Here is a 12,910-nt window from a genome sequence, read left to right as displayed (position 1 = left end):
TCAGGCAGATGATTCTGGTATGATCTATGTTTGGTTCTGTCTCGCATGATCACAGGTATCATCTTTTTCTTTAACACAGTGGAATACTGGTGTTTAGGCTGCACATCCAGGCTTTCACAGTAGAAAAATTATTCAGTAGCACTTTTCATTTGGAATTAACAAATACTTATTAACAAATCTGACATTCAGAAGGTTATAAAAAAAAGTATAGTTGTCCTTTTTGCATCCAATATTTTTAAAATTTTACTTTGTCTTTCTTATTTGAAAATAAAAGTTTTAAATAGAAACTCCAGAAGAAATTAACTAGAATTATCACTTAAAAAACCTACTTTTTTTATTTATTTAATATTGACGAATTCTGACAGCAATCCGATTTGATATCAATGAGTGTCATGGTCATGACAGGCACATACAACTCTTTTATTCTCATAAATTAAACAATCAAAACAAAAACAGCAAACAACAAAACTGGATTTCATCTTTGATTTGCAGCAATGTGAGAGTCCCTTCATTTAACTCCAGTTAAAGTTATGTGAGACTACTATAGCTGATGTCAAAAAATGGTTGCATTCCTTGCAGTATTCACTTTTTTTATTCATATTAGGACAATATTGTTGAAAGGTTCTAAATAACTGAACTCATTCTCTCCCATCATCTCCAGCCACTCTGTTAATACTACAGTGGCTTTATTAGAGGTTCCAGACTCTCTGAAACCTTTCTGTCAGTGAAATTTTTATAACAGTGTTGTTTCTGCACTGAATCGGAAGATGATAGACTAACTCGTGTTGGAAGGATCCTCAGATCTCTAGTTCAACCTTCTGCTTGATGCAAGGATCATTGACCAGGTTGCTCAGGGCTTTTTCCATTTGGGCCTTGAAAACCTCCAAGGACTGCTCAACCTCTTTGGGTAACCTTTTCCAACATTTGACTGTCCTCATGGTGAAAAAGGTTTTTCTTATATCCCATCCGAACCTTTCTTGTTTCAAGTTATGCCTGTTGTCTCTTGTCTTCCCACTATGTGCTGCTGTAAAGGGCCTGAATCCTGCTTCTTGATGACTTTCTAGGTATTGGAGGGCTCCTAGATTTACGTCTTTATATATCATAGATTAATTATGAATGGTGGGGCATTGTAGAATGACACTGAGGGCTAATATAGTAATAAAAATATTAGTTGCTGTTGTTAGAAATGAGAATGACTAAGGCATATGTAATATAAAATTAACTTATTGATACTCTGAATTAAAGCAAAAAGAACTAGTATTTCCAGCCATAGCAAAGAATGTTGTACCACAAGACACTCATGAGAAATACAAAACTGTTTTCTAATCAATTGACAAAACAATCACTTAAATGTACAATGGCTACACAGTGTAAAATGCCATCTTTATTCTTTTTGCATCAGAAGGCACTGAATCTGCCTTCAGAACTGATTTCTATGCTCTGTGCATAGCTTCAGACATTACTACTATTTGATATATATCTGCTTAATGATATAATATGTGGCATTGTATTTGTTGGAACTGTGATATTATTAAAATTGCACTTTTTTTTTTTTTTTTTTTACAAAATGATTAATACTTCGGTGAATTGTGTAACTTCAGTGTTTTGTCTGCCTACAATACAGTGGTACAAACTGTATTGGACCGAAAATAGATCTTACTTCTGAATACCATGTATTGAATTATTTGCTATGAAAAATAATATCACCTGTTAAGATTCTGATTTTTTGGTTTAACTCTGCTCTCAGAGAGGAGAATGACGTAGTGATTTGAAAATCCCAGTTACACTACTGTTTTTGTAGTGTATGTCATGGAGGGATCTGAAGTATGGAATGTCTCTACCCAGTTTCCATTGGATAGATTTTGATTAAAAACTGATGATGATCCAAAGTTTGAAGATTTTCAAAATCCTAGATATCTGTAAATAATCACGGTGCTAGGAAACACTGAGTTTCACTCTAAGCACAAGGGGAAATCTGCTTGTTTTCTCTATTCCTGTAATATTTTCACTTCCTTCTTTAGCATTGTTTTAAGTTTTAGTAAGACAGAAGAATGAACTTCATTGGTCCCCAAAACCAAAATCGTTAAATCACTGTAGTCTTGATACAAATGCAGCATCTTAAAGAATTTTTTATTTTTAGATATGCACACATTTTATTTTTGTAATGCAGATGCAAATAAATTGAAATCAAATGGGTAGAACATATGATATTTGAATGTTCTTATATATTCTATGGACCTCCTTATCCTTTCCATGTCAATCTGACTAGTCTTAGTTCAGCAAATTATACTTCTGGTTTTGCGTGAGTAACTCTACATTGTTAGTAAAGTATTGCAATTGTGCAATAATTTGCATGATGTTTACTGAAATCTAAGATAATGCTGGATTAAACCAATGATCCTTTGAGTCCAATACTTTAGCATTTTAGAGAAACATAAAGTCCCTTGAAGTGGAAACTTGAGAGCTATGTGACTGCGTGGAAATTTTTTCTCACCCTTTTATGTGGTTGCTGTATTTTGCACAGGTTATTCCATTTAGAAGAACTATGGGGTATTCTTATATTACTGTCAGACCTGTTTGGCAAAAATTTTAGATAGTGGTTCTAATTTGGTTTTATATGTTTAGGTTTCTAAAATAGCTTTTCTAACCTGTATGTGACTTTCAGCAGAGATTAAGAAACAAAGCCATATCCCCAAATGATCCTATTTCACCAAGAGAAGACATGATCTGTAGTGAAAACCTATTCAAAGCCTGACCGTGTGCACTTTTATTTAGTGGAGAGAAGGAGAAGCGTCATGGATGGCCTTTTCTTAAAACTTTTAACTGCATTAAAAAATAAAAATCTTAGGTGATAAACATGGAGAGACAGGCTCAATCTCTTCTTAGCTGTCACATGTGAATTTTTCCATGCCTCTTTGAGGAAATTTGATACCCTTCTTTAAACTTTTATGCCATCTGCATGGAGGTTATGATCGAAAGTCAGCATAATATTTGAACTGATGTTGTACCACTCATTCCTACAACAGAATTATTTTTCCCTTTGTTACCTTAAAAAATGTTGACCAAAGACATTCATTAAACTGTCAAAAGGAGCACCTGCATTTTTTCCCTGAAAGATAGATGTGTTTTAAATTTTCTGTAGAATGTCCGAGTTTCTCAAATCTGTTTTTCCTCCTTTTTCCTCCTTCAAGGCCTGTCTGCCTTTGGTTGAATCTGTTAATATGTTACTAATTGCATACATTAACAGCCTTCTAACTGTTCTAGTTATCTGACAATTCTGGTTATACAAAAGCAAAACCACATGAAACCTATTGTTAATATTAGTTTTTAATGTACTTTCAAGAAGTATTTTATGCAACATTAATGGCTAATGATTGCCAAACTTTACCATATAATAATGATTCAAAAGGCTTACAGAATAAATTATGTGATGTTTGGTTATTCTTTTCACCCTGAGAAAATGGGAAGATGTGATTTGGAATAAATATGTCCTTAAAATATATGCTTTTATTCAGTTAAGAAACAGGACCTTGTAAAATACCATTTTTTAAAAATTGTACAAGCACAATTACTGACATGTAGATTTTTGTTACATCCAATTGAGAAATTTGAAGCAATTATACAATTATATAAGCACTTATAAAAAATAGTTTTATCAATGTTTGGAGGCAGGGCAAGGAAAGTATTTAGAGGAAAGATGAATTGTTGCCATTAAATTTAACTTTTTTTCATCATTTTAAATAGTAATTCTCTGAAGATTCTGGAGCCACCGGTTCCCTTGGAACTGGCTTTTAACATTTGGCAGTCAGCAGTAAAATAGAGTTCTAGAATGTTTTCTTTTCTTTTAATAGTATGTTCCCAGCTAAACATGTGTATGGGTGAAATACTGTTTAAATGCACTTTAAAATGTGAATTCTCTTTAAAAATGTAAGGTAGAATGTGTGTGTTTGGATTTTTTTTTTTTTTTTAATGAACTAAAATGTTCCAAGTGCTTAAATAGCCTAAATTCTCTAGAAGTAAACAACCTACTTAACTGGAGAGTTACAAGAAGACGGTAACTAATTCATCTTTGTTCAGTGTTGTATCCAATTAGCTTTTTGTTTTGTAAAATTGCATAATAGATGCACTCAAATGGAAGGAATTGGAGGTAATTTATCAAGTATGAAACACTATTTATGTTGATTTTGAAGTAAGACTGGATGAAACTTGTAAAATAAACTTCAGTAGAAGAAAGTAAGATAGAAAAAAACATGAGCATTGAGGGTTTATTTTTGTTTTTTCCAGAACCAGTGTTTTGGTATTATGTGAAAGAAGTTCTGAATAAACATGAACTGCAGCGCTTTTATTCCCTGAAGGCAATTACTACAGATATTGGTAGAGGCCGGGCTTGGTTGCGCTGTGCATTGAATGAACATTCTCTGGAAAGATATGTTCACATGCTGCTTGCAGATAAGAATCGGCTGAGGTACTGTATTTGGTATCTTTGTAATGTAGGAAATGTGCATATATTGACAAACGAAGTATTAAGACAGAATATATATGCAACTGTAACAAAACACCACATTAATCAGTATTCTAGTGAAGCTGCATAACATCCTGCTTTCGTTTATTTTTTTAAATTTTGATAGCCTCTGAGATAGCCTACTTCAGCATTTGAGCTGAAGCTTCACATTCTTGCATGTGAAGATATTGACTTCTATCCTCCTATTCATTTCCATCCTCTTCCCCAATTCCCTTCCCTACTCTTTCAAGAGTTTTCCTCGCTGAGACCTTGACACTATGCTTTGAGGTGCCTCTCTCATTCCCACAAAATAGCGTACTATTGCAGCCTCTGTCTCTGTCTGATGAATCCATCAGTGGTAATTGCCTGTACGGAGAGGCTCGCCCTGGAATGTAAAAAAGCCCTGTCACTCAGGCAATAGGTAACTGCTATTGCATATCACTTGAAGGTGGCTTTGTAGCAGTTTGTGAACCTCGTTGCTACAGTTACTATCAGAATAACTTACTATGCTTTGTGAAGTCCTAAGGTACTTTGGAAATGTAAAATACACTTAAGTTCATACTTTCCTGAGTTCAATTCCATTCGATACTGCCCTACCCTTTTCCCCATACATGTTCAGATCCTTTTCTTTTTGGAAATTTGTAGTATTCTATTAATAACCTGCGCTTGATCCAGCCCAATGAATTGAACAGAAAGGCATTCTTTCTATTTGTGTCAGTTAATGGATATGTTAGATAAGACTATTGCCAGTACTGAGCTCTTCGGTACCTCCTTTTCATTTTCAGTCTGTTCCAGCCTTCCATGGCTTTCTTGAAAGATAAATGTTTGATACAAAGTTAAATAAAGACAAAAGAAATAACAAGGAAAAAAATCTGAAAACTCACGTGAGAGATCAATGACTTGGATTGCTAAGTCACTATTACTCTCATGCTTGTAGATGCTGTATCAGCTTTGTCAACACTCTCTTGGGCATTCTACGTACTCTCAAGTTCTAAAAAAACTTATTTTGAAATACAGAAGATTTAAATGTTATCCATTTTCAGATGGGATTTACAGAATCAGTTTACATCCCGAACTCTTGTCTCTTTTGTCTGCTTTCAAATGAATTAGTCAAATTTGTTTAACAAAGGTTGTTTTTTTTCTTGCTATGTGTTTTAATACTTTTTTTAATTGAGTGCTGATAGTAAAAATACAGCATCCTGCTTATGAAACGAATCATGTAAGAATCATAAAAGAATCACATAGAATTTGTTTAGAACAAATCAATTCACATGTTCACCCCAAACTTCATGTTAATTTTCTGATCTTTTATTTTTTTTACTGACTTGCATCCAGATTCCTAACTGACTTTAATTACTTAAGGTAATTAATGATTTGCTTTTGAGTATTGAAATAGGTCACTATAACAAGTGGATCTTTTTTTGTTTGTAGCCATGCATTCTAATATTTTGTAAAATGGCTTGGTAATTATGGTCAAATATAGTCATTTAAAATTATGTACAATATAGCAGTAACTACAGAGAAGTAACTGTGACTGTTTTTGTGATATGGCCCTCATTGCCTGAGTGACTTTTTTCTCAGTAGAAAAATGGAGAGTGCACAACTGAAGATAAATTACTACATTAGTAATTCTCATACACTTTTTCACTTAAAGAATTTTTTGTTTATTTAAATAGGTTCTGCTATTTTAGCTTGTCTGACATGACTATTCAGACTTTCCATATATTGCAGGGCTTCAGAGTCATATCCATTGGTGTCCTAAATCTTATTTTTCAGTCTTCATTTGAAGTCATTTAAAATGAAATATATGTTAATATAGGCTGTATATTTTTTGTTTTTACCTTTCAAATTATAGTGTCTTCTATGAAGACTGGTCTTTTTTGATGGATGAAGAACGTTCTAGTATGATCCCTACAATGGCAGCTGGTAGGACTGACTTAAATGCTACTGTTCTTGGAAAACTACTTTGAGATGTTATTTCTGTTTTTGGTTGTGGAGAACTTCTTAAATACGCTGTTAGTTTATGTAGACAGTGTGCATTAAATGTCAGGTTTTTGGGGGTACAAAGTCTAGGATATTATACCAGTTAGTGTTATGAATTGGTGTACTGTTAAAATACTGATCTTGCCTGTCCACTGCTGCTGAAGTCTTTTGCAGATAAAAGTTCTAACTCTTCATCAGTCCAGGCTAACTTTTCTTTTTTGAACTATGTCAATTAAAATAAATAAATAAATAAATAGCGTTGTTCCTAACTAGAGAAGAACATTAAAAGTAAATATGTGGGAGGAAAATTAAGAGTCAGGAATGGTAACAGAGATGACTTATTTTTCTGGAGTTTGACCACACAAGTAGTTCAGTATTACTGTTTACATCTGGGTTTCTCAGATGCATGGTCACATGGTTTGTTTTGAAAGATAGGATTCACAGGAGGTTTTTTCCTTTTTTTTTAAATAGTATTTAAGAACTGACAAATTTTTAAAAATATTTTATAGGGTATAAAGAACTGACAAAGTTGCAGTGAAATGGATTTAAATATCAGGTTATAAATAAATCAGTTCACAGTCCTTATTGCTTATTTAATGTTAGTCAGCCGTACAGATGTCAAAATAAATTCAGAACTGATTGCATCAGCTTGAATACTATCTAGCAAAGAAAGAATGGTACATGAAAGAATAAAAATTCATGTATGGAGAACTGGGAAAATTTTGGGGAAAATGTTTTTACATGTCATATGTTTATATTGCATCCTCAAACTTTACTTGTGTAACTTTTGTATGAAGTATATAGTGGGTTTTTCGGTCTACTTTTTTCCTTTCTTTTATCTGAAGGTCTGAACTCCATTCTTTTTGCAATCAACATTGATAATAAGGATTTAAATGGGCAGAGCAAATGCATACCCACAGTGTCTGATCTGTTAAAGGAATCAACGCAAAATGTCACCTCATTATTGAAAGAATCCACTCAAGGTGTTAGCAGCCTTCTTAGAGAGATAACTGCATCGTCTGCTGTCTCCATTCTAATCAAATCTGACCAAGACATTGACCCACTTCCTGTTCTGTCAAAGAATGTAAATGCTGGTAAGCATTTTTGCAATGTGAATGTCATTCAGAACACTATAAAATCCTCAAATGTGTTTAAATCCTTTTTTCAATTAAATACAACTTTAATACACTATTATAGAGGGGGAAAAAAACCCTTAAAAAGAATGTAATACACATATGAAACAGGTGAATGCAAGATAAAAATAAGAAGCTTTTTGGAAATACTGGTATGAATAATGGATAATAAATGTGTATTTTAATTTCCTGTTAAGGTGTTTTACTTGTGACTTGTTAAGACAGATTTCTAATTCATAACATTATGCCCTGCAATTTCTAATGTAATGATTTGTCATTTTCAATATGCTCACATTTGGCACTTAATCTTTATCAGTAAAGAACTATGCTACCATGTATCTGTTGTTACATATCAGATTAAAAGCTAGTTTGTAAGCCTCTTGAAGCAGTACCCATGTTTATAGTCTGAATTCTCATATGAAATAAATAATTACCACAAATGAAATTTTACTCATACATTCTTTCTACCTTTAAATGTGTTAGCATTGCAACCAGCTTGTAGGATATTAGTTGCTAACAAGTATATGAAGTATTAATTTGCTGTAATTTGAAATTAATTAAGCAAAATGTGATATTCATTACACATTTTCAACTCTGAAAATAACAAAGGAATATATTATCATCTTTGTTTCCAGAAACTAAACTGAGAGAATGCTTTGCTTTTGTAAAGGTGCACAAGCACAGCAAGACACTGGGATTTCTGTATCTTTTCAATTAAAAGACAAGGTTTTCTTTAAGGTTTTAAAATTTAAATTGGTTTGATTATGACAAAAAGGAAAAAAAGAGGGAGGAAAAAAAGATGTAAATATTACCTGGTAGGAATAGAAGTAGAGATCAGATCTGCTTTTCCTATTGGCTTTTAAAGTGGCCTGTTGTCTTAAAGCAAAGTCTTCTAAACCAAACGGAAGTAAAGCTTTTGTTGTTTAGGGCTATAGACGAGACTAAAATAATACTTGAATTGGGGTAACTTTGTTTGTACAGAATAGATTTTCAAGAAGGAATAACGTGATAGTTGACCGTATGTTACACATGCCTCTGTGACATCGTTTATGGTATGTGTATACACATGCAGTACATACTTGCGTAGACTGTACAATGTACAATAAAACTTCGCTTAAAAAATAGGTATGTTCAAATGCCATAGTATGCAGAATATTAGAGTAAGTCAAATGTTTCCATTAAGGTCGGTGCTCTTTGCTAGTATTCCATGTACGTTCAGAAGGGGTTCCGGCTTCCTCTTGCTCTTAAAAATTCATTAATGTCTCCTGTGTGTATATAACAGTGGGACTTGACTTAACTTACATTGCAACTAAACTGTTTTGTTTGTCTGGGTGAATGAGTTTCTGATGCTTCTTGGAGTGCTCCAAATTTCCAAGAACACTTAGCTTCATATACACATTAGAACTGGTGAGAAGGGGTTATTATTTAAAAATAACTACTGTCACAGGATAGATGTACTGTAATTGGAAAGGATTTCATTGTATTTCAAGACTAAGAATTAATTAGCAGAGGAAGTAAGCGAGTTTTGTTTTGTTTTTTTTTCTGAAAACTGACTATTCTCTTTCCAGAATATAAACAAAACTACCTCTAGTTGCTTGCAAGTATTTATTTATTTCCAGAAATGTTTCATGTTGCCTTTGTTGTGTAGGCATATTCTTCAATAAACAGTAGCCATAGTCCATAGGATAGGGTGGCTGGAAGGCTAACCTTTTAAAAATTTTGTTTTATAAGATTGTTGATCTTTTTTTCCCTTTCCAATAAAATACTATCATAAATGCACCTCCAAAATATCTTTTCAAAATCTGAATTATGTAAGGCATATAAAATAAGTGTTAAAGATTTAAAAGTTCGTGTGTATGAAAAGATGATAAAATGCCTTGTGGATTTAAGTGTCTTTCCTTTTGTTTCCCATCTTACCTTCTGTTATTCTTTTTGATGTTTTAACCCCTTTTTACTCAAATAATTACTCAGACTTGAGATATTTGTTCTAAAATGTCCCCAGAATTTTCTGATCTAAAACAACTCAATAAACTTTCAATAAGCCATGATTAAAAAAAAACCTCTGCTATTCACTATTTTCATATTTCAGATGTTTTTTCAGCAATGCATTAACAGTTTTATCTAATCAATGTCTGAAAATCGTAACTGTTCACTTTTTATTGCTCTATAAGTATCAACTCTTTTTCTTTTAGAACTTAAGTTCTTTTAAGGAAAAAAATTAAGTGTATTACGTTGTTTATCTTTTTTTAAAATATGCACACCTTTCTGTTGCTACCAGATTTAAAATCAAAAAAAGATCGAAAAAAGAAGAAGAGAGTGACAAATATTATCTCATTTGATGAAGAGGAAGATGAGCAAAACTTCGGGGATGCCATAAAGACTCTGGTCACAGGAGAAAGTTCAGAGGAGAATTCAGACATATCTTCAGTTTTTGTGTTACCCTCATCTGAAAGCAATCTTGGAAAAAAAATGAACGGGAATGAAAGTAACCATTTGTGGAAAAGCAATTCAGTGTTTATGAATGGAGAATGTGAATACCAGAAACTAGATGTGAAGAGCATTGATGATGAAGATATAGATGAAAATGAAGATGAGCTGTATGGAAAAACATCAGGAAATAAAGGCACAGAAGATGAAGTTGAAGCTTCTGAAAAGTATGTAATTTTAGTGAAGGAGCCAGTAATACAATTTTTTTCATGCCCCCTCCCCCCATGCTGCCTTTTTGTACTTCATGGGTACTGGCAAGTTCATTTAGCTAACAAAAATCCCTGAAGCATCTGGACCAGTGTGGTGGTGGTAGTTTGTTTCTAAGTTCTGCTGAAAATCAGAATTTTGAGATTTCAAGTTTGTTCTTCGTGAAGTTCTCAATTGCTGCAAGTGTTGAATGATAAAGCCAGGCTAATTCTGACTTAACTGAAGTTTTCTTAGTATGATATCAGCTAGATTTTGGCTTCACAGTAAAACAACATCTCTTAAACAGAGGAAGCCTACTAGTATCAGAGTATGTAATTAAACAAGACAAACTCATAAAATTAAGAGAAAAAGAGTAACTTTAGATACTGATATCCCCTCTTCATCTCTGACTGAGATCCCTTTGCAGAGTAGGGGGGAAGAGGAAAGCACTGCTTCTTGTCTGCTTTGCGATAGTCTGATATCCTGTGAATTTGTGATGTCTGAACCAAGAAACTGGCAGGGAGACTGAAATGCAGGGTTCTTTTTTTCTTGCAGCAGTATGCCTGAAAGAAATGAAAGTGTTGCAAAAATTAATGTTGACTATAAAAATAGCTTCTTTTTTTCTTCTTTAACTCTAGGCCTCATGAAAAAAGTGCATGCAATTCTCAGATATGCAGTTGGACTCCTCTACAGGTCCTGAATGATGACTCAGATGTTCTGTTTCCTGTCAGTGCTGTTGGCTCTTACTCACAAACTGGTAGGTATTGTAATTCTACCTGATTTCAGCAAGTTTTGTAACAGAATTTCTAGCATGAGACAATGCTAAGAAATACAGGATTGTAAGAATATAGGAGGTATTGCGCCGTTGGGACTAGGCTGGGGATTTTAATAAAATTAATTCTGGCCCTGGATTAAAGTTCTCCATTTGAGTAGTCTTGCACTTAGCTCATCTTTAAGCTATCTACTTGAAGAGGATTTATCAATGTCAGAGTAGAGTTTTGAATCCAATTTGTAGACACCATTAAGTTGGAAGAAGCTGCAAGTGTGTTAGAGATTTGATTTAAAATTAATTTTGGCAGATTGGAGAAACTATCAAATATTGGATGCAGTTCAATAGAAGCCATTATTTGCTTAAATACAAGATGAGGAGTGATTGGCTAGGAAATACTTGTTCAGAAAAGGATATGAGAATTAGAGTGGGTCACAAGCTGGTAGTGAGTCAGCAATGCTGTGCTTCAGCAGTAGAAGCACACTTTGTACTGAGATGCCTAAATGAAAGTGTCACTTGTAAGATTATGCTCATTTGGCTCTGATGAGGCCTCAGCTGCAATACTGCATGCTGTTTTGGGTACTGCACTTCAAGGATGACGTGGACCAATTGGAGAAGTTATTGAAGAAAGCAGTGAGAAGGATCAGAGGTAGGAAAACAGGATCCACAAAGAAAAGCGAAAGGAACTGATAGTGATTGGTCTTGAGAAAGGCAGAGATGATACTGGCTTTCCTGTATGTAAAAAGCAGCTGTGGAACTTTCTTGTACATTGATGTTAGATATGAGTGCTGTTTTCTTCTTGTTGCATAAAATATATGGATGGCATAGTTACCCTAACCCCCAGTACGTCTGCTTGGTATAACAAGCTAACAGAGATTTAGCTTAGCGTAGTGTGGATTTTAATGTACTAGGTTTGGTGTCTACCAGCTTTAGCTGAATATTGAAAGGTGTTTGTTAATTTTTATTTAGTGTTTCTCCATTATCAGTACTGGTATTAAAAACAAAAAATTCTTACAAAAAATTGGCTTTGAAAAAGGTTTGCTTAGCTCTTGAGGCAGGGTTAACTGGATGTATTTGGGGAAATAAACTGGAAGACCCTGCTAAAACTTACTATTATTATTGTCCGTTAAATTGTTGAAATCAAAGACATAAGAGCAGGAGCAATAAAATCTGGAGCAGAGAGTTAGTATTTTTCTAGTTGTTTATAAAGCCCTGCTTATATAAAACCTTAGATAGGTGTTCTTATTTCAGTGACCACTTAAAAATCTCAGCAACATTCAAATAATTTGTTTTAATGGTAAAAATATTTTCTGATTTTTGGTTGTACAGTAAACATTCCAAGAGTTTCAATGGACCATTAATTGAAGGGCTGTGAAAAAATGGGATTCACTTTTTAAAATTCCATAATTAAGGTGATAAGAATAACATGAATCATACAGTAATGTTATACTGCCCTCTGCTGTATTTTTGTATATTGTATATATGAAGAAATGCCAGTATTTCAGAAAAATAAGAAGTGGCTTTTATTTTTTTTTTCCTTGTCCTCCCACATTATCCAATTTAGAAAGGGATGTATTTAGAAAGCATTATGTAGTTTGTGGCATAGTGCGTATGAACTTGTTCTCTTATAGGAGTTTATACAGACACCATTAGAAATAGACCATAGAATTATAAATATTCACGGGCTACTACAGATTGAAAACCTGGAAGACAAGCACATGTTCCTGTTTATATTGAAGGGAAAAAATGGAGAGCCTGCAGTTGAATTAGGGAGTTAATAGCCACTCAGATGTCACAATACAAGCATGGGATCAGGAGGGATCAGTCTATAGCTGGAATCAAAAGTCAGGA

The 12,910-nt window shown here is 33.6% G+C and overlaps 1 protein-coding gene across 5 annotated transcripts in view; it reads left to right on the top strand.

Annotated features, from left to right (window-relative positions):
• Window positions 1–12,910, top strand: part of SNX29 (sorting nexin 29) — a 157,570-nt gene that overhangs the window by 12,836 nt on the left and 131,824 nt on the right. For 4 of the 5 annotated variants that reach the window (XM_067306486.1, XM_067306487.1, XM_067306488.1 and 1 more), the window contains exons 5-9: window positions 4,285–4,465; window positions 6,357–6,427; window positions 7,330–7,578; window positions 9,896–10,271; window positions 10,929–11,047. In XM_067306486.1, coding sequence (XP_067162587.1) covers window positions 4,285–4,465; window positions 6,357–6,427; window positions 7,330–7,578; window positions 9,896–10,271; window positions 10,929–11,047 — 996 coding nt within the window. The remainder of the gene's footprint in view (window positions 1–4,284; window positions 4,466–6,356; window positions 6,428–7,329; window positions 7,579–9,895; window positions 10,272–10,928; window positions 11,048–12,910) is intronic. The other variant, XM_067306490.1, reaches the window with a different exon arrangement.

Source organism: Apteryx mantelli, chromosome 16 (genome assembly GCF_036417845.1).
Source record: "Apteryx mantelli isolate bAptMan1 chromosome 16, bAptMan1.hap1, whole genome shotgun sequence".
NCBI lineage: Eukaryota > Metazoa > Chordata > Aves > Apterygiformes > Apterygidae > Apteryx > Apteryx mantelli.
Note: the sequence above shows the minus strand (reverse complement) of the source record. Positions and strands in the feature narration are given on the sequence as shown.